The sequence below is a fragment of the Ranitomeya variabilis genome, chromosome 5 (assembly GCF_051348905.1).
Source record: "Ranitomeya variabilis isolate aRanVar5 chromosome 5, aRanVar5.hap1, whole genome shotgun sequence".
In the NCBI taxonomy this organism is placed as follows: Eukaryota; Metazoa; Chordata; class Amphibia; order Anura; family Dendrobatidae; genus Ranitomeya; species Ranitomeya variabilis.
Window position 1 is genome coordinate 483,858,667 of NC_135236.1, and position 23,880 is coordinate 483,882,546.

At 40.6% G+C, this 23,880-nt stretch overlaps 1 protein-coding gene across 3 annotated transcripts in view; it reads right to left on the reverse strand.

The window, feature by feature from the left end:
• The window catches only part of CFAP54 (cilia and flagella associated protein 54), a 615,020-nt gene that overhangs the window by 232,615 nt on the left and 358,525 nt on the right, over positions 1–23,880 (reverse strand). For all 3 annotated transcript variants that reach the window (XM_077265522.1, XM_077265521.1, XM_077265523.1), the window contains 3 exons: positions 20,460–20,612; positions 9,970–10,170; positions 6,708–6,795 (listed from right to left, as the gene is read on the reverse strand). In XM_077265522.1, coding sequence (XP_077121637.1) covers positions 6,708–6,795; positions 9,970–10,170; positions 20,460–20,612 — 442 coding nt within the window. The remainder of the gene's footprint in view (positions 1–6,707; positions 6,796–9,969; positions 10,171–20,459; positions 20,613–23,880) is intronic.

A 23,880-nucleotide genomic window follows, 5' to 3' on the forward strand; every position in this document is an offset into this window, starting at 1 on the left:
ATTGCCACACGCAGAAAAATTGCCACATGCACAAAAGTTGCAACACATGCAAAAGTTGCCTCACACAAAACTTGCACATACTCAAAAGGCACCACACATAAAACTCGCCACGCGCAAAACTCGCCATGCGCAAAACTTGCTGCACACAACTTGCTACACTAACCTGTCACATGCAACTCGACACACAAAAAGTTGCTACACGCATGTCGCCACACAAAACTCATCTCACAAAAGTCCCTACATGCATGTCGCCACACGCAACTCAACACACACAACTTGACACACGAAACTTGCCCTAAAACACACACAAGTCTGGTATCCTTCAAAAATAAAAATCTGATTAATAAGCAGACAAACTACAAGAGCAACAAATGTACCATATAGGAATCCGGCAGCTGTCAGTCACATGACCAGTCTATTATGTGTATGTGTGAGCTAATATATACTGCCAGGGGGTGGGCTTACTGTTGGCTGGGGATTTATCAGGCTGCCATTTTAGCTTACAAATACTGAGGTAAAAATACTGACCAAATAACGTGTGAACGAGGGCTAATACAGGAGGAGATGGCATACAGCTATATACTATATACAGGAGATGACACACAGGTATATACTATTTACAGGGGAGATGACACACAGGTATATACTATATACAGGAGGAGATGACACACAGATATATACTATATACAGGAGAGATGACACACAGGTATATACTATATAGAGGAGGAGATGACATACAGGTACATACTACATACAGGAGGAGATGACATACAGGTATATACTATATACAGGAGGAGATGACACACAGGTATATACTATATACAGGAGCAGATTACCTACAGGTATATAGTATATACAGGAGGAGATGACACAGGTATATGCTATGTATAGGAGGAGATGACATACAGGTATATACTATATACAGGAGATGACACACAGATATATACTATATATAGGTGAGATGACACACAGGTATATACTATATACAGGAGATTACATACAGGTATATCTAATATATAAAGCTGAATGTGTGTATGTATGTATGTGTGTATGTCCGGGATTGGCATCTGTACCGTCGCAGCTACAGCCACAAAATTTTGCACAGTCACACGTCTGGACCCCGAGAGCGTCATAGGCTATGTTGTGAGGTGAAATTTTAACCCCGCGCGTTCCAATTCACCAAACAATTTTGCTCCTATCTACATAATGGGGAAAAAGTGAAGGGAAAAGTGTTGGAGGAAAATTGACAGCTGCCAGATGTGAACAATGAGGACTTAAAGAATGAGAGCGATGGCGACAAAGAGTATATACCGTACAGTTGCTAAGGTGGGGCCCCGACATGGGATACTCACCACACACGGGGATATGAACACAAACACAAAATGCGCCACACACTACCACGTGCTTGAACACATATACCACCCTCAGCACACATTTCACCACACACACACACCAACCTCGCCACATAAAAGTCGAAACACAAAAGTCACCACTCAAAACTCGCTACATGCAAAACTCGCCATATGCAAAACTAGGCTCACGCAAAACTCGCCACACGTGCAAAACTCACCTCATGGAAAACTCACCTCATGCAAAACTTGCACACACAGAAAAATTGCCACATGTACAAAAGTTGCACCACATGCAAAAGTTGCCTCACACAAAACTTGCACATACTCAAATTGCACCACACATAAAACTCGCCACGCGCAAAACTCGCCATGCACAAATCTTGCTGCACACAACTTGCTACACTAACCTGTCACATGCAACTCAACACACAAAATGTTGCTACACGCATGTCGCCACACAAAACTCATCTCACAAAAGTCGCTACATGCATGTCGCCACACGCAACTCAACACACACAACTTGACACATAAAACTCGCCCTAAAACACACACAAGTCTGGTATTGTCCTTCAAAAATAAAAATCTGATTAATAAGCAAACTACAAGAGCAACAAATGTACCATATAGGAAATACGGCAGCTGTCAGTCACATGACCTGTCTATTATGTGTATGTGTGAGCTAATATATACTGCCAGGGGGGAGGGCTTCCTGTTGGCTGGGGATTTATCAGGCTGCCAATAGCAACCAATCACAGCTCAGCTTCTATTTTGCTACAGTTAATTAACCTGAGCTCTGATTGGTTAATATAGGCAACAAAGACATTCTCAGTATAACAAAGCTAATATATGTTGTGAAATGCTTCTATTTGCTTAGTTTTTGCCTTTTAATAATTACATTTCTATCTATTTGTTTTGTGGTTTTTGTGTGCAGAATAAATTTTTGTTAACACATTCTATTTTGCTAACAGCAGTCATTAACCCGGGCGAAGCCGGGTAGTACAGCTAGTATCATATATAAACCAAATAAAGCGTATTTCACACAGAGAAGAGATGAGGATATGGCCCGTCCACTACGTCGAGGTCCTTCAATCCCGTTGTAAATATGGATCCAGCAGTCATATAAATAGCCACATATCATGCAGCAAAAGATAGTCATTAAGCCATATCAAGCATATCGGTGCGGCAACCGTTTATATGGCCATATCATATGCAGCAAAAATAGTCATTAGGCCATATTAGGCACTTTACTCATCTGATTCACAGAGGTCCTTTCACCAATGCTGCAGATATCGGTCCAGCCACCAACAGACGTCTCCAAAGCGTAGTCATAAGGCCATATCGAACCCTTTACTTTACTTTACGATGCATCGTTTGGACGGTCACTACCCCCTGATGAACCCCCGGTTTTCCCACGGGGGGGAAACGCGTTGGGTATTATAAGGGATGTTATCCTGGATGGAGATGTTCTGATGGCTGGACTGATATCTGCAGCGCTGTTGAAGGATTTTTTCTGTATCAGATGAGTAAAAAAGGGTTCGATATGGCCTTATGACTACGCTTTGGAGACGTCTGTTGGTGGCTGGACCGATATCTGCAGCATTGGTGAAAGGACCTCTGTGAATCAGATGAGTAAAGTGCCTAATATGGCCTAATGACTATTTTTGCTGCATATGATATGGCCATATAAACGGTTGCCGCACCGATATGCTTGATATGGCTTAATGACTATCTTTTGCTGCATGATATGTGGCTATTTATATGACTGCTGGATCCATATTTACAACGGGATTGAAGGACCTCGACGTAGTGGACGGGCCATATCCTCATCTCTTCTCTGTGTGAAATACGCTTTATTTGGTTTATATATGATATGGCCATCAGAATGACTTTTTTGATACATGATATATACATCTCTTTGGGATAAGAATTGCATCATACTCTGGTGTCTCCACTCTTTGAAATGACTTTTTTTGAACCAGCCGATGTATTAAAGGAGGCTTTTTTTGGATCTAGCTTTTGCTGATTTCACCATTGTGTGAGAACCATATATAGGCATTATTGTCATTTGAGTGGTTTCCCATAACTGAGTTTTGTGCATAAATGGGACATTAATATTTTCCCTCTCTATTGGCCCAAAAAAAGTTATATCTGGTCTATACACCTTATTGGGGCATCCAAGCTGTTGGTTACTGAACTATTTTTCAGTTTTTTTGTTTTGTTTGTTTTTGATTATTTTTTATATTATGTTTTTCATACAATTTTTTGTTTATTTTTTATGATACTTTTGCTTAGGGACAAATCTGCAGACCATTGTAACTACAGATGTGGTGATTGGGGTTTTCTACTCTATGCAGGGAGGGGGATATGTTGGTATTATTGTTATCTGAGGGGCTCTCTCTTGTTTTTGAGTTGTTCTGTGTAATATCTCTCCCGCTATATACCCCACTAAATATATGATATGTGAACACCCTATTTAGGGTCTTCAGCTTGGGCTAAATACCAATTTTTGAGTTTTTCTGTTTAGTCTGTTTTTTCTAATTTTTTCTTATTTATTTATACTATTTTTGCTAATTTTTTATGATATTTTTGGTTTTTGGGTTCATATTTGTGACATTACCTTTCTAGGTATTATAGGGTATTTGTAGGGCCAACAGGGCCAGTCTTCGAGGAGCGGGGGCACCAACCGCAGAAACTTAGGGTGCCTAACCCCGCAAATAGGTAGTGGATAGGAGTAGGGTTTTTGACAGGGGTCAGTTAGTTCCCTTGTTACTTATCTTCATTGTATTGTCCTCAATTTTAGAACTTTGCATTTTAACTTTGTTTATTAAAAGTTATATTTTAGGAATCCTTGTGTTTTGGTTTGTTTTTGTAGTCTAGGATTCCATTGGTATTGTTTTTGGTTTTTTCTGGGACGTCACATGGCCAGAGCTTACACACAGCGAAGGCGTCGGTTTTGAAGAGAAAAAAGCGCGGAGGGGGTGGCCCCGAAAGTCCCTGAAGATTGGAGTGACGGCAGAGTAGAAGTTCAAGCTGGGGAGTGAGGACCCGCCTCCCTGGCTAACGACAGGTATTTTGACTAACTTTCAGAACGCTTTATTTTGGGAATACTTGAACCAAAAACTAAAAGAGCCACCTTGTTAGAATGCAGCATTACTGCTGCACCAGGTGGCTCTTTTAGTTTATAACGGCTGGAGGGGGGTGACAGTGGCCCTTTAAGATAAACCTGAAGGCAGAAACACTCACAAACAAGCAACAACAGAAGTCAGCTGCAGTACAGGCCTGGAAAAGCATCACAAAGGAGGAAACCCAGAATTTGGTAATGTCCATGTCTTCCAGACTTCAGGCCGTTATTCCCTGCAAAGGATTCTCTACAAAGTATTACAAATAACTATTTTATTTATAGTAAAGTTAATTTGTCCAATTACTTTTGAGCCGCTGACAGAAGAAAGCTTTGTAGAAAAATTGTTGCAATTCCTAAACGTTTTAAAGGAAATTTTTGTTCAGCCCCTTTAATTAATCCAGAAAGTCTACACTTCAATTACATCTCAGTTGTTTCATTTTAAATAAAAAAATTGGGGCATGTAAGGCCAAGTCACAAAAGTTCGGTCACTATTAGTGATGAGCGAATATTCTCGGTACTTGAGATTTCTCAAGCATGCTCAGGGGTCCTCCGAGTATTTTTTATTACACGGAAATTTAGTTTTACTTGCCACAGCTAGATGATTTGCGACTACTAGACAGCTTGATTACATGTGGGGATTCCCTAGCAACCAGGCAACCTCCACATGTACTTATGCTGGCTAACAGATGTAAATTATTCAGCTGCGGTAAGAAAAGCTAAATCTCTGAGCACTAACAAATACTCGGAGGACACCCGAGCGTGCTCGAGAAATCTCGAGTAACGAGTATATTCGCTCATCACTAGTCACTATCCAAATATTTTTGGACCTAACTATATGTGCATGTAGTGCTTTCTAAGACAAGTCTAGCAATACCTTTACTTGTTCAGTCCAGTCATCCTTTACTGAGAAATCAGTGTTTGAATTGATTTGCTAATGTGGCTGAAGAGCTATTGTTGATCTAAAGCCTCTGTCACTCCAGGTCTACTCCCTACGTCCTCCTGTTTAACTGATGTCTCCTTTGGTTGAAGTCACACAGCATACAGTCTGTCAGTTAAGCAGAAGGAGGCGGTACTAGGCGGGGAGTAGAGCTGGAGTGACAAAGGCTTCAGAAATTCAGTTTCAGTTGAATATCAGTTCAAATATTGCATTCTCAGTAATGGAGGAAAGGACTGACCATGTAAAGGTAATTCTGGACTTTTCTTTGAAAGAGCTACAAACACGTATAAATAGTTTGGTGTGTGAAATCTTGCTGACAGATTCCCTTTACTAATTGGTGTTGGACGGCATTGCTCGAGTTTGAGGCACGCCACTTAATGACTTAGGCACATCCAACAACTGGCATGTGCCTCTGCCAGGAATGTTACTCCAGTCAGGTAGTACATTTCTGGTGTAATTTACGACAATAAAGTGGCCTAAATTTTGATGAGTTTGCCAGGCAGGCTTCACCCCACCCGAGCCCCATCCACTTTGGTGGAACTGACTGGGACCAATGTAACAATGTCAAAGGTTGAAAAGTTTTTCCTCCACTATGAGATGAACAAAGAAATTGTGACATTTCAAGGTGTTTGATGCCAGAAAATTGTTGAAAGCACCTTGATCAGTTGGCCCCTATGTCTTTACATTGATAGAACAGCCATGTTAGCTTGTGTTCTTTTATGATGAAAAGTTATTGTCTGAAGCAGAAATAAAATATGTACTGCACAATCTACACACTAATCTGGCTCTGAGCATGTATTATTGAACCAGTGCTATACTGACAAAATTAATATCCTTTAGGGATGGTGCACGCAACAAATTATATTGGAAGAGCACAATCTGTGGTTTTCATGGATAGCACTCGTTCCCATGATTCTACGGGACTGTGCACATGTCACCGATTTTTTTCGTCAAACTGTGTGGTCTAAAGAGAAAATTGGAGACATGTCCGATTTTGATCCGGGTGTATATGGGTCCACGAAAAACATTGGACTGCACTCAGATGATATTTGAGTGTGGTCTGATTTTCACAGACTCATAGAATGGAGAAGAGTGAGAAACTTTACAGTCGTGTGCACCTACCCTTATCCCTAGTCTGCTCAGATGAATCATACAGGAGAAGAGAAGTATGAGTAATACATATCTTCCCCATATTTCAAAAGCATGATGAATATACAGTACCTTTAGAACGCATGTTTTTAATAAATCACGATCAAACCTATTATCTGAAACTAAAATACTTTATACTAAATAATACCTGTTATTCCCCGCATATAGGTGAAGATTGCCAAGTTCGTGAAGAGCCTGAGCTTTAAGTCCTTGTTGTCTGTCTGAATGAAGGATTTCTAGTATCCATTGAAAAAAAAGAATTAGTATTTGAAGAGTTTTATTAGATAACATTTTCTAGATTATAAAGGGGCTTATGGGGTATTAAAAAAAAAAAAAAAGAATATATTCGCACCTACTATACCCCGGTATTCTGCTGCAAAACTGCCGATGTCTCACACCAGTCTCCTGGCTTCCTCTCTTAGTGTGGGACTTCATCTTCTCTTCAAGCCAAAAGTTAGATTGCTTCTTTTGATTTGAACAGAATTAGTATGCTGCAACTGATCAGGTCCACTTATTTCCTGCAATAATCAAGTGACATCCCCCACCGAAAGAGGAGACCAGATGACCGTCAGGAATTAATAGCAACAGGGTGGTGGAAAGGAGGGGGTCCCATAGATAGTCATCTATACATTCTTTCTTTTTCAAAGATCCCCATTCACCATTTTTTAATATAAAAGTAGTGGACAAAAGTTTTAAAGTTTAAAAACCGTACAGCATACTATTACCTAGTTTCTGATAACATTGTCACTACAATTAACTGTATAGTAATGCCAACATAGAGACACCGGCACTTACCACAGCATTCATACCTTAGTAGATCCACGGGAGGCTGGCAGCACGTTGCAATGTCATGAAGGACCCAAACGAAGAAGTGAAGAGGTGACACTCTGTTATCCGGTAAAAAAATCGTATTTATTTTGTTCATTAAGATTAAAAAAATGTGGATGCTGAGGAGTCAGTTCTGTGGTGGACAACGGCCGTTTCGCGGACTCCTTACACTTCAACGGGTCTAGGTACACGAAATGGCCGTCATCCACCACAGAACCAACTCCTCCGCATCCACATTTTTAATCTTAATGAACTAAAAAAGTACGATTTTTTACTGGATAACAGAGTGCCACCTCTTCACTTCTTCGTTCGGATCCTTCTTAACTATATAGTTATAACTAAATCTTAAGCTTTCTAATGTATTGTGAACATACATAAGAGGCTTGCAAAGTTCGCTTGGGCAGAACTCATTTTCTGAAACATTTTTTGCATCCTTTTGATTGGACAGCGCTTACGTTTTCCATCAAAAGATACCTCAAAGAGGTGACATTTCTTTTCTCCCACCTGTAGGGTGAATAAAAAAGCTGTGCAGCAAGTCGTTTTCCAATATAAATGAATAAAAACAGTCTTTTAAGTGATTTTTTAAGCTTTTAAGCAAACTTGATCCAAAAATTTCCTCCAAAAACTAAGCATGCACATACTGTCACAATGCATTACAGTTTCTGAGAAATGGACAGGTGGGGATAATCTCAATGAAAACAAAATAATACTAATAAAGAAAATTAAAGGTATTCCAGTAAAATAAAGGTTATTACCTATACCCTGAGACCCCCCCCCCAATCCCTAGAATAGGGAACTTCTGTTCCCCATTGGCTTAGCCATTTAACATGTCCAATGTTGCTCCTTTCCTTCACTGTGGGACACCTGGAGACATCTGATTAAAGCGTTACCATATGGATGGGTAATAATTTCTTCTTGTTGGAGTACCCCTTAAAGGCTGATTTCATACCATGTCTGTGGTGTGCTGTGGGTGAATATGCCAGGAAAATCCTTAATGAGCATATACTGCTGTGCTTATAGACTTAAAGGGAATCTGTCAGCAGGTTTTGCTACCTCATCTGAGAGCAGCCTTATGTAGGGAAAGAGAAGCTGAATCCAACGATGCATCACATAGATTACTGGGTGCAGCCATTTTTGCACAATCAGAGCTTTTAGAGTTAGAATGAAGCAGAGCTCAGAAAGTTAGCCCCGCCCACAGCAGGCTCTCTATATACAAAGTCCATGGACAGTGAGGTGGTTAGCTGCCTGACTAGTCCGGCAATGTTAATCTCTTAGTGATAAATCCTTCACAGTTAGTGAACAACAGCAGGCACTTTGACAAGTGACACATCCCTGAATTCTGTGTTTCAGCCTCTATCTCCTGCTGTCTTCAGATTACATAGCAAAAACCTGCTGACAGATTCCCTTTAAATGGTCATATATACACCAGTGGGGTATCCTTTTGGGATAGATTTAGTCAGGAAACTCCAAAGCCCAATTGTATTGAAAAAGAAAGATGACTATATTTTTCAGTGCAAATATTTACATTCAGTATGTTTTGGACTTTTTCTCAAAGGGGTTTTCCACTTACAGACTTCTGGCCTATATTGACAACGCTGTGTTAAAACAATAAAAACAAGCCGCACTCCCTCTCCCCAGACCCTGCTCTCCGCCACTGCTTCAATCTCCATGCAATTCCTGCAGCAGTCACATCATAGCACACATCACCACTGCAGACAATCAGTGAACTTAACAACTTGTGCCGCCTGCATTGGCAAAGTCACTGAGCTCAGTGACCGGCTGCAGCCTTTATATGTGCTGTAGTAGTTACATCGCAGCTGCTGCCAGTACAAAGAGACCACAGCAGCGGCAGGGAATTGATGCTGACCAACACAGGCCAGAAGTGGAAGACCCCTTTAATAATGGCTTTGTGCGTGTAGCTTGTATTAAAGACCATGTCTGGGCTGTTTTGCAGGAATTTAGTAGGCAAAGCAGAGTCATAAATCATACTTGTTTTGCAAAATAATAAAAAAAAATGTACGAACAGTTGTATATCCCCGTGCCTAATTGCATATGCAGATTTTCGGCAATATGCATATTACATAAAATGACAAATGAAACTGTGGTCTGCCTGTTATCCCACTAAACATTTTTCGATAGGACCTTTCATTATTATGTTAACCTACCATTGTGTCTGCTTTGAAATAAATTTGCAAATAAATGGATATGTCAGTGTAAGATAAATGATGTATTGGCAAGTGCATGGCACACTATGACAGGCCGCAGTGTCTGGGCTCACAAAGTACAGCTCTGGGTGCGAATCAGAACTATTTGCCAATGATGAAATGAAGGATTTAATGAGAGGTACCTCTATAAGCCGCATGCATACTAATCTTTCCCGCAGGTAACAGGATGTGTTGATTGATGCCCCTCCTGCACATCTTCATCACGGTGATTACATTAACTTGATATATTTGGGAATATTTTGCTGTCGCTGTCCAGTTTTTCAATACTTATTGGATGTTGAAGGCATTAATCCCCAACCCACAGATTAATTGATCTAAGACTGTGGCTTATTATCAGTCAAAAAATAAATGCCTTACCAATAGTCTTGTCATAGGACGCTATAACCAGTGAAAGGTGCGATGGAGGGATTGGCGTGCTTTCAATAGAGCCCACAGAGAGAAAGTCTTCTTCTGACAGGTCTGGGGGACCTGGGCGGTGAGCCTGCAATGCACCGGCAGAAAAAAAAACTTTTCCAGAGGACAGTTGTGGACTACTATGGTTGTCTAGTGAATATAACACTGAAAAAAAGACAGTAAAACAAACACCTCAATAAGCAAGCCAAGACATAAAAGTGACAGGAACATGGAAATATACAGAGTTTATTTACTTATTTATTATACTGATTTAAGCCATGTTCGCACGTTGCGTTTTTGCTGCTTTTTTTAGGCAAATTTTAAGCTGTGTTTTACCAGCAAAAGCTTTGAGATTTCAGAAACCTCACGCGCACACAGTTTGTTTTTTCTTGACTAAATTGGAAAACGTTTTTGAAAACTGCAGCATGTCACTTCTTTCAACATTTTTCCCCCATAGAAACGAAAAAAAGCACCAAAAATGCAAATATCAGGTTTTGCTGCATTTGTACCGAAAAAAGCACATACAGAAGTGTGTGGAACTCATTTATTTTTGTGATTTTCCCAAGTTTAAACCCTAATGCCTTGGTCTCCTCACCAGAGCATGGCTGTTAGTATTAGTACAGTTTAATTAAATTAGTAATATGTGTATAAAAGTATGCAAATAATTAAAAAAAAAGGAAACTAAAGTTTTGAAACATTCAAATCATTCGGTATGGAGTATGAGTGTCATCCATCAACAGCAGAAATATAAGCAATTATACATCGTCATGCAATCAATAAGGTTACTAACGGTCGTCTGAGGAATGTTCTGCCACGTGGAGGGCAGGTGGGCATGCAAATCTTAAAGATCTGATGCTGGTAGCAACCTTTGCAATTGTCGAACAATGACAGACTCAGATGTGCTTGATTGGAGGCAAGTAAACCATAGTAGCATGTTTAGGCCATGCGGGCGGCTCACCATAGCAAAAGAAACAAGCGACCTGGCGTTGTCGTGTTGAAAAATCGCTCCTGGGACACTTTAGAGAAATGATAGTACCACTGGTTCCACCTTCAAATCAATGTAATGCCAAGCAGTTAATGTACAAGGAATGAAGACTAGAGGAGTTCGGCTACCATATAGTATGCCTCCCCAAACCATAATCTTGTGAGCAGGACCAATGTGACGTTTCCTCATGAAGGTCTCTTCATGGCGTTGCCATTTGGTTCAGGCCATCTCCAGCTATCGTTGCATTCCAGACAAAAGTGGGACACATCTCTAAAGAGGACCTCCATTCCAGCCTATATTCCTGTGGTGCTCTGCACTATGATAGCCTTTAAACCCTTCGTGACCGCGACAATTTTGTACTTATTACCAAGCCAAGTTTTACCATTCTGACCACTTTATGAGGTTATAGCTCTGGAACGCTTCAACGGATCCAACTGATTCTGAGAATGCTTTTTCGTTACATATTGTACTTCATGTTCGTGGTAAAATTTCTTCAATATGATTTGCGTTTATGAAAAAATGGAAATTTGTCAAATATTTTGAAAATGTTGCAATTTTCAAACTTTTAATTTTTGTGCCCTTAAATCAGAGTCATATCACACAATATAGTTAATAAATAACATTACCCACATGTCTACTTTACATCAGCACAATTTTGGAAACATATTTTTTTTTTGTTAGGACGTTATAAGGGTTAAAAGTTTACCAGAGATTTATCATTTTTACAACAAAATTTACAAAACCATTTTTTTAGAGACCACCTCACATTTAAAGTGAGTTTGGGGGGGTCAATATAACAGAAAATACCCAAAAGTTACACCATTCTAAAAACTGCAGCCTTTAAGGTATGCAAAACCACATTCAAAAAGTTTATTAACCCTTCAGGTGATTAATGAGAAACTAAAGCAATGTGGAAGGAAAAAATTAACATTTTACTTTTTTCACAAAAAAAATCTACTTTGGAACCAAACTTTTTTATTTTTACAAGGGAATCAGGAAAAAATGGACCACAAAATTTGTTGTGCAATTTCTCCTGAGAAAGCCGATACTCCGTATGTGGGGGGAAAGATACTGTTTGGGTGCATGGCATGGCTCAGAAGGGAGGGAGCACCGTTTGAGTTTCTGAATGCAAAAAAAGGTGGAATCAATGGCGGGCGCTATGTCATATTTGGAGACCCCCTGATGTACCAAAATAGTGGAAACCCCCCAATTCTAACTCCAACCCTTACACAGCCCTAACCCCAACACACCCCTAAGCCTAATCCCAACCTTAACCATAACCCTAACCACAACCCTAACCCCAACACCACCGTAACCCCAACACCATAAACCTAACCCTAACACAACCCTAACCTCAACCCCAACCCCAACACAACAGTAACCCCAACCCTAACTCTAGTCCCAACCCTATCCCTAGCCCAACCCTAACCCCAACCCTAGCTGTAACCCCAACTCTGACCTTGGCTCCAACCCTAACCCTAGCCCAACCCTACGCCTAGTTCTAACCCTAACCCTAGCTCTAACTCCAACCCTAACCACCAACCCTAACTCTAACTCCAACCCTAACCAAAGCCCCAACCTTAATCCTAACGGAACAATTGAAATAAATATATTTTTTTGTTTTATTATCTTTACCAAACTAAGGGTCTGATAAAGGGGGGTTTGATTTACAATTTTTTTTATTTTGATCACTGTGATAGGGTATATCACATTGATCAAAATTAACCAATAGGAAAAATTTCCTATTGTTGCAGGGTGCTGGCCGGCAGATCTCAGCAGGCGCACTACACATGCGTCCGCCATTTTCTTCCCGGAAGAAAATGTCGAGGGTCATGGGACATCACCAGTGGATGCAGGAGGTGCCAGAGGTACCGGCGGCGCTCGGAGAACCCCATTTCTCTCTCCTCTGATGTGCTAGATCATATCAGAGGAGAGAGGAATAATTAGGAAATCAGAATTTTTTTGTGGTCGCAGTTATTCAGTGAATAACGGTGATCACAACACTGGGGTCAGTAAAAACCGACCCAAATTATGTTTTTGGGGGTCTCAGCTATCCTCGGTAGCTGAGACACTGGGGAATTTCCAATGCTGGGGGGGCGCTATAACCTCATTTCTCAGTGCCATTAAAAGCAGCACTGATGAATAAGTACCCTTAACTGCCACCATTAAAAGGCTTATCGGCGTTTGTTAATGGGTAAGAGCGGTGGCGTGAGGTTAATTGAACACCTATAGCCAGATGTTTGGCTCCTTCCCAATGTTTTGCTACTGCCAAAAGGTGGATTGTGTAGACACTATTTGACGCCTTAGGCTTGGTATCTGGTGTCCAATTTCACTAGTTACAGTGGTACAGCTTTTTCTCCAAAGTGTCCCATGAGCCATTTTTCAACCTGACAACACGAGGCTGTATATTGCTATTCCTACTGTGAGCAGTCTACTACCACACAAAGGCATGTAAGTGCATGTATTTCTATACAAGTAGCTCATACTCAATAATGAATGAATCAAGATGTTTTGAGAATGTTGCTTCCATTTTTTCTTTACTTAGCATATCATTACCATGTCTATTGATATAGCAATATCCATAACTCCACAACCTTTCTTCCTGGTGTTGCAATTCTAATAAATATAATTTAGGAAAGTGAGGGTTAAATCATAGCACTACAGGTTCTAATTAGGTACTCCTGGATAGCCATGACTAGAACCAGAACATGTGGTCACTGGAAAGTCAGCTGGGAAAACTGAGCAATGTGGGTTGTGTTGGAGCTGGAGGGAGACAAGCCAAGGTCTCTCTGAGTGGAGACTGCACAGACAGTGTGCACCAAACTCCTAGTATCACTGGTTGCTTAGGATAATAGCCATTATGTGTGAAGAAACTGGGACTAGCTCAGCCGTGTCTCTAGTGAATGTGAGCCCACTGAGCATAAAGCAAGACCTAAGTTGCTGTCTGGGTTTGACCCTGTTATTGCATTGCCTTCATTGGAAAAAGGCTGTACATTTTTGTTATTACATGTATACCAGAAAAAGGCTGTTTTCATTTAAAGATTTAAAGAGCTGCACAATTTTATGGAGATCAATAAACATCATGCTACTTTTGACACAAGAATCCAATGTCTTTGTGAACTCTACTGCCTACCTGAGAATCCCCACAACATATTCTATGATATATACAGTGATTAGCCGTAAGTGTTGGCAGCCTGGAAATATTTCCAGAAAATGAAGTATAACTGTAGGTTCCAAATTATTATGGAAATTGGATTTAAGTGTCAAAAAGATGCAATTTTTTGATTTTCAAATAAACTCAAGGATGGTATTTTGTCTCAGAGCTCTTTGCCTCCCTGAAATCAATCTAAAAAACCTGTATTAATTAGTTTGCCAGGTAAGAAAAAAATTAAAAGAAAACTACAGGGTGGGCTATTTATATGGATACATCTAAATAAAATGGGAATGGGTTTTTCACCTCCCATATACTAATGTGCCACAAACAGGAAGTTGATATTACCAACCATTTCCATTTTATTTAGGTGTATCCATATAAATGGCCCACCCTGTACTTAAATAAGCTTTCCCATCAAAATTTTACCCTCTTAACCTCTTCACGACCTTTGGATTTTTCGTTTTTGTGTTTTAGTTTTTTGCTCCCCTTCTTCCCAGAGCTGTAATGTTTTATTTTTCTGTCAATATTGCTGTGTGAGGGCTTGTTTTTTGAGTTGTACTTTTGAATTACACCATTGATTTCCCCAGTGTACTGGAACACGGGAAAAAGAATTCCAAGTGAGCTAAATGCTGAAACTGACCTGCCATTTCGAATACGCAAATAACAAACATGTATAGGTCCTTTTTTATTTAGGTGGTGAAAAAAATCCAAAGTTAAAAAAAAAAAATGGCTCCATTTTCCGAGACCCATAGCGTTTCCATATTTCAGAATCTGGGGCTGGGAGAGGGCCTATTTTTTGAGCGCTGAGCTGATGGTTTTATTAATACCATTTTGGGGTAGATGTTTTAGTCGCCTGTTGTGGTATTTTATTGCAATCTTGCAGCGGCCAAAAGAACATAATTGTGGCGTTTTGATTTGTTTTCTAGTTACGCAGATTAACTGTTTTTATATTTTGATAGGTCGGTAGGTTTTATTTTGAGCAAAAGGGGGAATTTGAACTTTTATTTTTTTTTAACATTTTTTTCTACTGTTTTCTTGCTTCAATAATTCCCTTTGGAGGCTTGAAGCTGCGATCATCCTATTGCTTGCTATGTGTAGTAGAAATCATCATCTTCGACGAACGTGAGACAGGGACGCCAATGGACAGGATTTGTGATGTACATTGGGTTTGCGCATGTTAAATGCTGCTGTTGGAGATTGACAGTGACATTCAACATGTTAAAAGCTGGGGGTGGATTGTGGTTCCACCTGCGGCTATTAGTAGCTGATCGAATGTGCCAGAAAATATGCAGGCTCAGTGCCAGAACCCATATCAAAAACAGGTACATCAAAGGTCGTGAAGGGATTAACAACATACAAACTGCTTGCAGATGTTGTCTTTGGTGGGATTAGAACCCAGGACCCAGCACTGCAAGGAAACCGTAGTACCTGGAGGAAACTCACACAAATATGGGGAGAACATACAACTACCTGGAGATATTGTCCTTGATGGGATTACAACCCAGGACTATAGTGCTGCAAGGCTTCAGTGCTAACCACTGAGTCTCCATGCTGCAATGCCACCATGCTCCAAAAGTCCCTGGCAAGGAGGAGGAGCAGAGCAGGTGGGTCAGGTGTTGAAGAGGGGGAATGACTCACGCAGGGGAAAGTGACTTTGATTCTACATAGAGAAGAAAAAAGAGAAGAAATTGTCAAAAATGGTCAAAAATGGAAAATGAGCAATTGAAAATCCACAGTGCTATATAATATGGCAATTGCAAAATATAAATAGGATAAAAACTATGATGGGAGTGCTTCTTTAAGAAGTATGTTCCATGTTATTAAGCAAGCCATAGGTTTCAAACAATATGGGAAAGAAAAAAGATATATATCGGCTGTAGAAAAGCGTACAAAAATTCAACAGCTTGGGCAAGCTATAAAAACAGATAGGTTAGGGCAGATGAAGGTATATGAGGAAGGTTTCTTGAAGACAAATTCATCAGATTCAGAGAGCAGCTGCTAAAATACCAGAGCAAAGCAGCAAACAGATATTTGGGACTGTTGGTGCCTCTGGAGTCCTGCAAACCTCAAGGTGTAGGTGTCAAGATTCCTCTGCTCAGCGTGCCTTGGTAATTTGATTGAGAGCTCTGTCGTTCAATCTGAAACTGGGTGGTGCTGAGTTCCTTCAGATGTTCCCTGTTTCAAATGATTACCCAGCTACTTAGCTAAGTTGTCAATCCCAGATGTCTACCAGACGTAGCAATTGCTTGATAGTTTGCCTTGTATTACTGTGCTTTGTATGTTGATCTATTGCTGCCTGACCTTGTGACCTTCCATTTGCCTAGCCCCTTTTCTCTGATCCATTATCCTCCTGGTATTCTGACCATAACCTGACTTTGTCTTTCCCCTTTAGTTTACTACATGCTATCTTGGTATCTAACCTTGAAATGTTTGACTACCCTGCCTCACAGCTTGTCCGTGATTAGTGACTAGCATCACAGTAGGATCCTACAGAGGCTTGCAGTTGTAAATAAACCTACTATTCGGCCACCCCTGAACAGTGCTCAAGAAAGAAATACATGAACACTGATTTTAAAACAATCTTGTTTACTGATGAGTGTTGTGCAACACTGGATAGTCCAGTAGTGGATGGTTAATGGATGGTCACCATGTCCCAACAAGGCTGCGATGTCAGCAAAAAGTTGGGAGTCATGTTTTGGGCCGGAATCATGAGGAGAGAGCTGGAAGACACTTTTAGGGTCGCTGAAAGCGTGATAGTATAACCTCAGAAAAGTATAGAGTTTCTGACTGACCACTTTCTGCAATGGTCAAAAAAAAAGATCCGTGCCAACCATAGCAAAATCCCCTCTATGCATAACAATGCACCATCTGATGCTGCAAAGAATATCTTTGAGTCATTGGCTGCTGTGGGCATAAAAAGAGAAAGTCATTGGGTGGCCACCATTCTCTCCTGACCCCACCAGCATCAGCTAAGCCCACCAGCATCAGGGGCTTTTCTACAGCATTCTGGAATGCTGTGGATAAGCCCCCGATGTATCGTAAAAGATGAGAAAAAGAGGTTAGATTATACTCACCCAGGGGCGGTCCCGGTACGATGGGCGTCGTGGTCCAGTCTGGGGTCCTCCCATCTTCTTACGATGACATCCTCTTCTTGTCTTCATGCTGCAGCTCCGGCACAGGCGTACTTTGTCTGCCCTGTTGAGGGCAGAGCAAAGTACTGCAGTGCGTAGGCACCGGGAAAGGTCAGAGAGGCCCGGCGCCTGCGCACTGCAGTAGTTTGCTCTGCCCTCAATAGGGCAAAGTACACCTGCGCCGGAGCCGCAGCATGAAGACAAGAAGAGGACGTCATCTGATGAAGATAGGAGGCGTGGGACCGGACCGTGACATCCATCGGACCGGAGCGGGACCGGGATTTGAATCAACTATTTAGGAAAATCAGAGAAAAATAGAATTTACACAATAATTAGGAACACGGTATAGTTTATATCATTCCATCTCTGTCCAGTTATGGTTTTTGCATTTAGAGGTGTTGGGCTGCATAATTACTGTGCTGATAAAAGTTGTGCTGGAAAAGAATTCTGACATAGGGAACTGCACAGCACATCAAAAATCAGCTGTGGTGTAACACCCCTGCCTCATCCATGTCCTGCTACAGCCTTGCATAATTTGGTGGAGCTAGGAGAAATTGGCAAAAAGGCTTTGAAAAGTTGTAAAATTTTGGCTCAACTCCGAGGTCTCCATGCTCCATGTCTTTTTGAGACAACCTCTTAAGCCCAGCTTATTTTTTTGTTTTACAACTGCATTTTAATGTTGAGAACCAATGTGGTTGATCTGTTTTGACTCTATACAAAACAGAGCCAAAATAAGGCTATATGATGGACTGAAATGAAATCCGGTTAATCTGTGCTGCTAGTGGAAAAGTAATGAGACAGGAATCCAAGGATGGGGTTTATTGGTCAACACGTTTCGAAGTATCAAACTTCTTCATCAGGGCAATCTCTGATAGTTGCATTTAACATGCACATGCTGTAAGCACATCACAACTTCTGCTACATGATCCCCGGGCACCGATGTGTTTTCAGGACAACTTGGGGTCTGCAGGAGACCCCCATGCTTGTCATTGCTGAACTGCTATGAGCCGGAGTTCATAGCACATGATCATTTCTGCTACACATAGCAGGGCTACAGCTCAGCCCTGCTATGTGTAGCACAAACGATCAGAAGATCGCAGCTTCAAGTTTCCTAAGGAGACTATTGAAGCAAGTGAAAAGTAAAGATAAAAAAGTTTTTAAAAATATAAAAAAAGCATTCAAAATAGAAAAAATACACATATTTGGTATCGCTGATTTCTGAAACCCACACTCTATCAAAATATGAAAAGAATTAAAGGCGGTAAATGGCGTAATGAGAAAAAAATCTAAACACCAAAATTATGTTTTTTTTGGTCGCCGTAATGCAATAACAGGCGATCAAAACATCATATATAGCTTAAAATGGTATCAATAAAAACATCAGCTCAGCATGCACAATATAAGCCCTCACCCAACCCCATATTCTGAAAAATAGACTATGAGTCTCAAAAAATGATGCCACATTTTGTTTTTTGTTTTTTTTTTAATAAACTTTGGATTATATATTCATCACTTAAATAAAAAATAACCTACACATGTTTGGTATTTGCTAACGCGTAATGACCTGAAGAATCATAATGGAAGGTCAATTTTAGAATTTAGTGCACAAAGTAAAAAAACAAAAAAACAAAAACAAAAAAACATTTTTAGAATTTTTGAAACTTCTCTGCACTTGCAGTTTTTTTTCAGGTTTTCCAGTACACTATATGGTAAAGCAAATGGTGTTGTTCAAAAGTACAACTTGTCTAGCAAAAAACAAGCCCTCAGGGCCGTATTGATGGAAAAATAACAAAACGTTATGGCTCTGGGAAGACGGTGAGCAGAAAAAAGAAATGGCAAAAATGGAAAAATTCCAATGTGGTGAAGGGGTTAGCCTAATTTAATTCCAGTCCTTGATGTTTCCATAATCGTGGATCTGTAGCAGCCTAAGCCTTCTTAGTGGTTGTGAGCATGCAACTAGACCACTTTGCTCATAGTCTTTCACTTATTTACCGGATATGACCTAATTGTGCTCATCGTCCTTCCAGCTTCGCAATCCAAAACAAGGCTATATGCATGAACCATTGTAGGCAGCCGCTAGTAATCAGCTACGGAGCCCTTACAGTATGGGTAGTAACGATAGGGATGGGTTTTTTGCAGTGATTCTAACAAGGTTTGTGCTATTTTCTGAGAGATTAGAGACATCTAGTCCTGTGTGTGTCTAAACCATCATATCCTTACAAGTATAATAATAATAATTCATCAGTGAATAGTTTTAATTTACATTTTACTGTCAGAAAAATCAATGGTTATTTCTTATTTACGATATTGTGATTGGTATATATAATTCTTGATGAAAAAAGCCTGCAATAAATAGGTCTGCATTAATTAATAACGAAAAAAATGACTGTCAGTTGAAAAAGGCTGAAGTTCCTGTGACACTGATCTCTTGTAATCTGTCACAGCTAATTAGGAGTCTTTGTCAATTTCTGAACACTTTCTCCAGAAAATCATTCTGGAAGTAATTTCTAACAATGTAGTCTGAGACACAGTTTTGACATTTTACCGTGTTGTCAGATTACTAACATAGCTGTTGTATTGGATCGCAGCTCACAGAGGTATTGGATAACTCATCGCAATGGTCTTTCTTTTATTTGCTAAACACGTGTCTACATTTATGTTATCCAGTGAAGAATCTAGCTCTTTAGGCTGACAGATACCACTATTAAAGGGACTCTGTCACCTGAATTTGGCGGGCTATGTAAATGCCCTGTTTTCGGTCCAATGGGCGGTGTTTCTTCTTTTTTCCTCCACCCCATCCTTCCCCGCTGTCCGCAATATTTTCCGGACTTGGAGTAGGTGTCATCCATAGTTCGCGCGTGTGCAATCTTGTTTCGTACACGCGCAGTATGCTTTGCCCATCTGCGGGCAAAGCCGAAAAGCATTACTGCGCCTGCGCACTATGTTCCGGATGTATTTCTCTGTGTTCTGGGACATTGCATTGCACACGCGCGAACTATGGAGGACACCTACTCCAATTCTGGAAAATATTGCGGACAGCGGGGAAGGATGGGGTGGAGAAAAAAAGAAGAAACACCGCCCATCGGACCGAAAACAGGACATTTACATAGCCTGCCATAGTCCCTTTAACACAATCCACTTTTTATACATTTTCCGATTTTGCATTCACAAACTGAACACTTACGACTTTGTGAACCTTGACCGTAAGCTAAGAGCAAAGTGAGAAGTTTTCTGCTGTGTTTTAGTGCTCGGCTGGAGTATTTAGATTTCTGTAAACTTTCACGGAAGCAAGCTAATGTATCTGACACGTCCAGAGGAACACATGGGAGTACGGGCTCTGTAATGAAAGCAAAACATAGCTTTTACATGGTATTCTAAAAGGCACATACTATCATTTCCTAGATTTACTAAGACGTTTACTAATATATATTTAGGCGTTTCCAAACTGCAGCACCCTCAATTATTAAAAATTGCTTCCACGTATTCAAGAATTATGCAGAATCAACATACAATTCTATATAAGCCAAGAAAGAAGAGTGCTCTGGGAAAAACAGCACTTTAGGGTATAGTCACAAATATTGACACAAATAACACACCAAAATCTTAAAAAAACAGCATCAATTCCACTTGCATCTATCTTCTTATTAACCCCTTCATGACCTTGGGATTTTCTGTCTTTCTGTGTTCGTTTTTCGCTCCCCTCCTTCCCAGAGCCATAACTTTTTTATTTTTCCATCAATTTGGCCATGTGAGGGCTTATTTTTTGCGAAACAAGTTGTACTTTTGAACGACCTCATTGGTTTTAGTATGTCGTGTACTAGAAAACGGGAAAAAAATTCCAAGTGCGGTGAAATTGCAAAAAAAGTGCAGTCCCACACTTGTTTTTTGTTTGGCTTTTTTGCTAGGTTCACTAAATGCTAAAACTGACCTGCCATTATGATTCTCCAGGTCATTACAAGTTCATAGACACCTAACATGACTAGGTTATTTTTTATCTAAGTGGTGAAAAAAAATTCCAAACTTTGCTTAAAAAAAAAAAATTTGCGCCATTTTCCGATACCCGTAGCGTCTCCATTTTTCACGATCTGGGGTCGGTTGGGGCTTATTTTTTGCGTGCTGAGCTGGCGTTTTTAATGATACCATTTTGGTGCAGATATGTTCTTTTGATCACCCGTTATTGCATTTTAATGCAATGTCACGGCGACCAAAAAAACGTAATTCTGGCATTTCGAATTTTTTTCTCGCTACGCCGTTTAGTGATCAGGTTAATCCTTTTTTTATTGATAGATCGGGCGATTCTGAACTCGGCGATACCAATTATGTGTAGGTCTGATTTTTTTATTGATTTATTTTGAATGGGGCGAAAGGGGGGTGATTTAAACTTTCATATTTTTTTTATTTTTTTCACTTTTTTTACTTTTTTTTTTTTTTTTACTTTTGCCATGCTTCAATAGCCTCCATAGGAGGCTAGAAGCTGGCACAACTCGATCGCCTCTGCTACATAGCAGCGATCATTAGATCGCTGCTATGCAGCAGAAATTCAGGTGTGCTATGAGTGCCGACCACAGGGTGGCGCTCACAGCTAGCCGGGATCAGTAACCATAGAGGTCTCAAGGACCTCTATGGTTACTATACAGAAGCATCGCTGACCCCCGATCAAGTGACGGGGGTCGGTGATGTGATCATTTCCGGCCGCCCGGCCGGAAGCGCCGGTTAAATGCCGCTGTCAGCGTTTGACAGCGGCATTTAACTAGTTAATAGCAGCGGGTGAATCGCGATTTCACAAGCCGCTATTGCAGGCTCACCGCCGGAGCCCTGCATCAAAGGGGAGCTGACCTCGGACGTACTATCCCATCCGAGGTCAGAAAGGGGTTAAACAAAGAAAAACCAAAGAAATGAGCAGGAAGGCATGTTGGTATAAGTGTAATGTGTGGGGGCACAGTCACACTGTGGCCATTTAACAAACAAAACCCAAGATAAAAACAACATGAGTAAATACAATGCAGTAAGTTTGATGGTTTTTACACCCTTTTGATCAAAATTGTCAACTAAAGGTACCTTCACATGAAGCGACGCTGCAGCGATAGCGACAACGATGCCGATCGCTGCAGCAGGGCCGCGCTTAGTAACCCGATGTTTACCCTGGTTACCAGGGTAAAAGTAAAAAAAACAAACAGTACATACTCACCTGCGCGTCCCCCAGCGTCTGCTTCCTGACACTGACTGAGCTCCGGCCCTAACAGCACAGCGGTGACGTCACTGCTGTGCTTTCACTTTCACTTTAGGGCCGGCGCTCAGTAAGTGTCAGGAAGCAGACGCTGGGGGACGCGCAGGTGAGTATGTACTGTTTGTTTTTTTTACTTTTACGCTGGTAATCAGGGTAAACATCGGGTTACTAAGCGCGGCCCTGCGCTTGGTAACCCGATGTTTACCCTGGTTACCATTGTAAAACATTGCTGGCATCGTTGCTTTTGCTTTCAAACACAACGATACACGGCGATCGGACGACCAAATAAAGTTCTGGACTTTATTCAGCGACCAGCGACATCACAGCAGGATCCTGATCGCTGCTGCATGTCAAACACAATGATATCGCTAGCGAGGACGCTGCAACATCACGGATCGCTAGCGATATCGTTACAAAGTCGTTTCGTGTGAAGGTACCTTAAGTCCCCTATGTTATTTACATGCATTATTACTATTTATTTACCACAGGGTATTTGCTCATTTTGTTTTTATCCTAGGTTATGTCTGTTAATGGCCACAGTGTGAATGTGCACCTAGAGATTGCACTTATACCAACATATTTTCCAGCTCATTTCTTTGGTTTTGCTTTAGTATTTTGTACATTGTACATGTAAGGGCTTGGTCCCCCTTTATGGGCTGGGCATCTTGTCTACATAGCTTTCCATGAGCACGTGTCTGAACAGTCGGGTCTGGGTCCTGCTCTGCCCCCAACTATTTTGAAGTCTGCTGAGACCTAGTGAGGTGAATTACAAGACATAGGATAGGACCATCCCGATTAGGTGCACTTGTTGCGGTGGGATGACTTGTACGCTCTTTGGATCAAAATAGTGTTAACCAAGTACCCTATGCTATTTACATGCACTATTATTTATGTGCTTACTTACTGCAGGGCATTTAAATTCTCATTTTACTTTTATCCCAGGTGTTAGCGTGTTAATTTAAATGTGGAAATGCACATGTAGAGCACATGTTGCAATATTTTCTGCGTGATTTTTAACTCCTGAGGAAAAATCATCATGTCAATTCTTTAGCATGTTTTACAATACTGCAAAACAGGCATTTTCATTGTAGTTTTTAATTAATGTGTAGAAAGTTTTTGTTGTAAAAACAAGGAAAAAAACATACTCTACATCCTATATTATAACCAAAAATGCATTAAAAAAACTATTTAAAATATCTGTCAAAATACTGAGTATTTTTACAAACCTATGTCAAAGCCATATGATTTTATAATTGAATCCATGTGAACATACCCTTCACTAAACTATAGTGCACATGGCATAGCTGTGTGCAGGAGGCTGGACAGAGGCACTATGGGGGCAAGTTATCGTCACAGTAGATGTTTTAAGTCAGTTTTG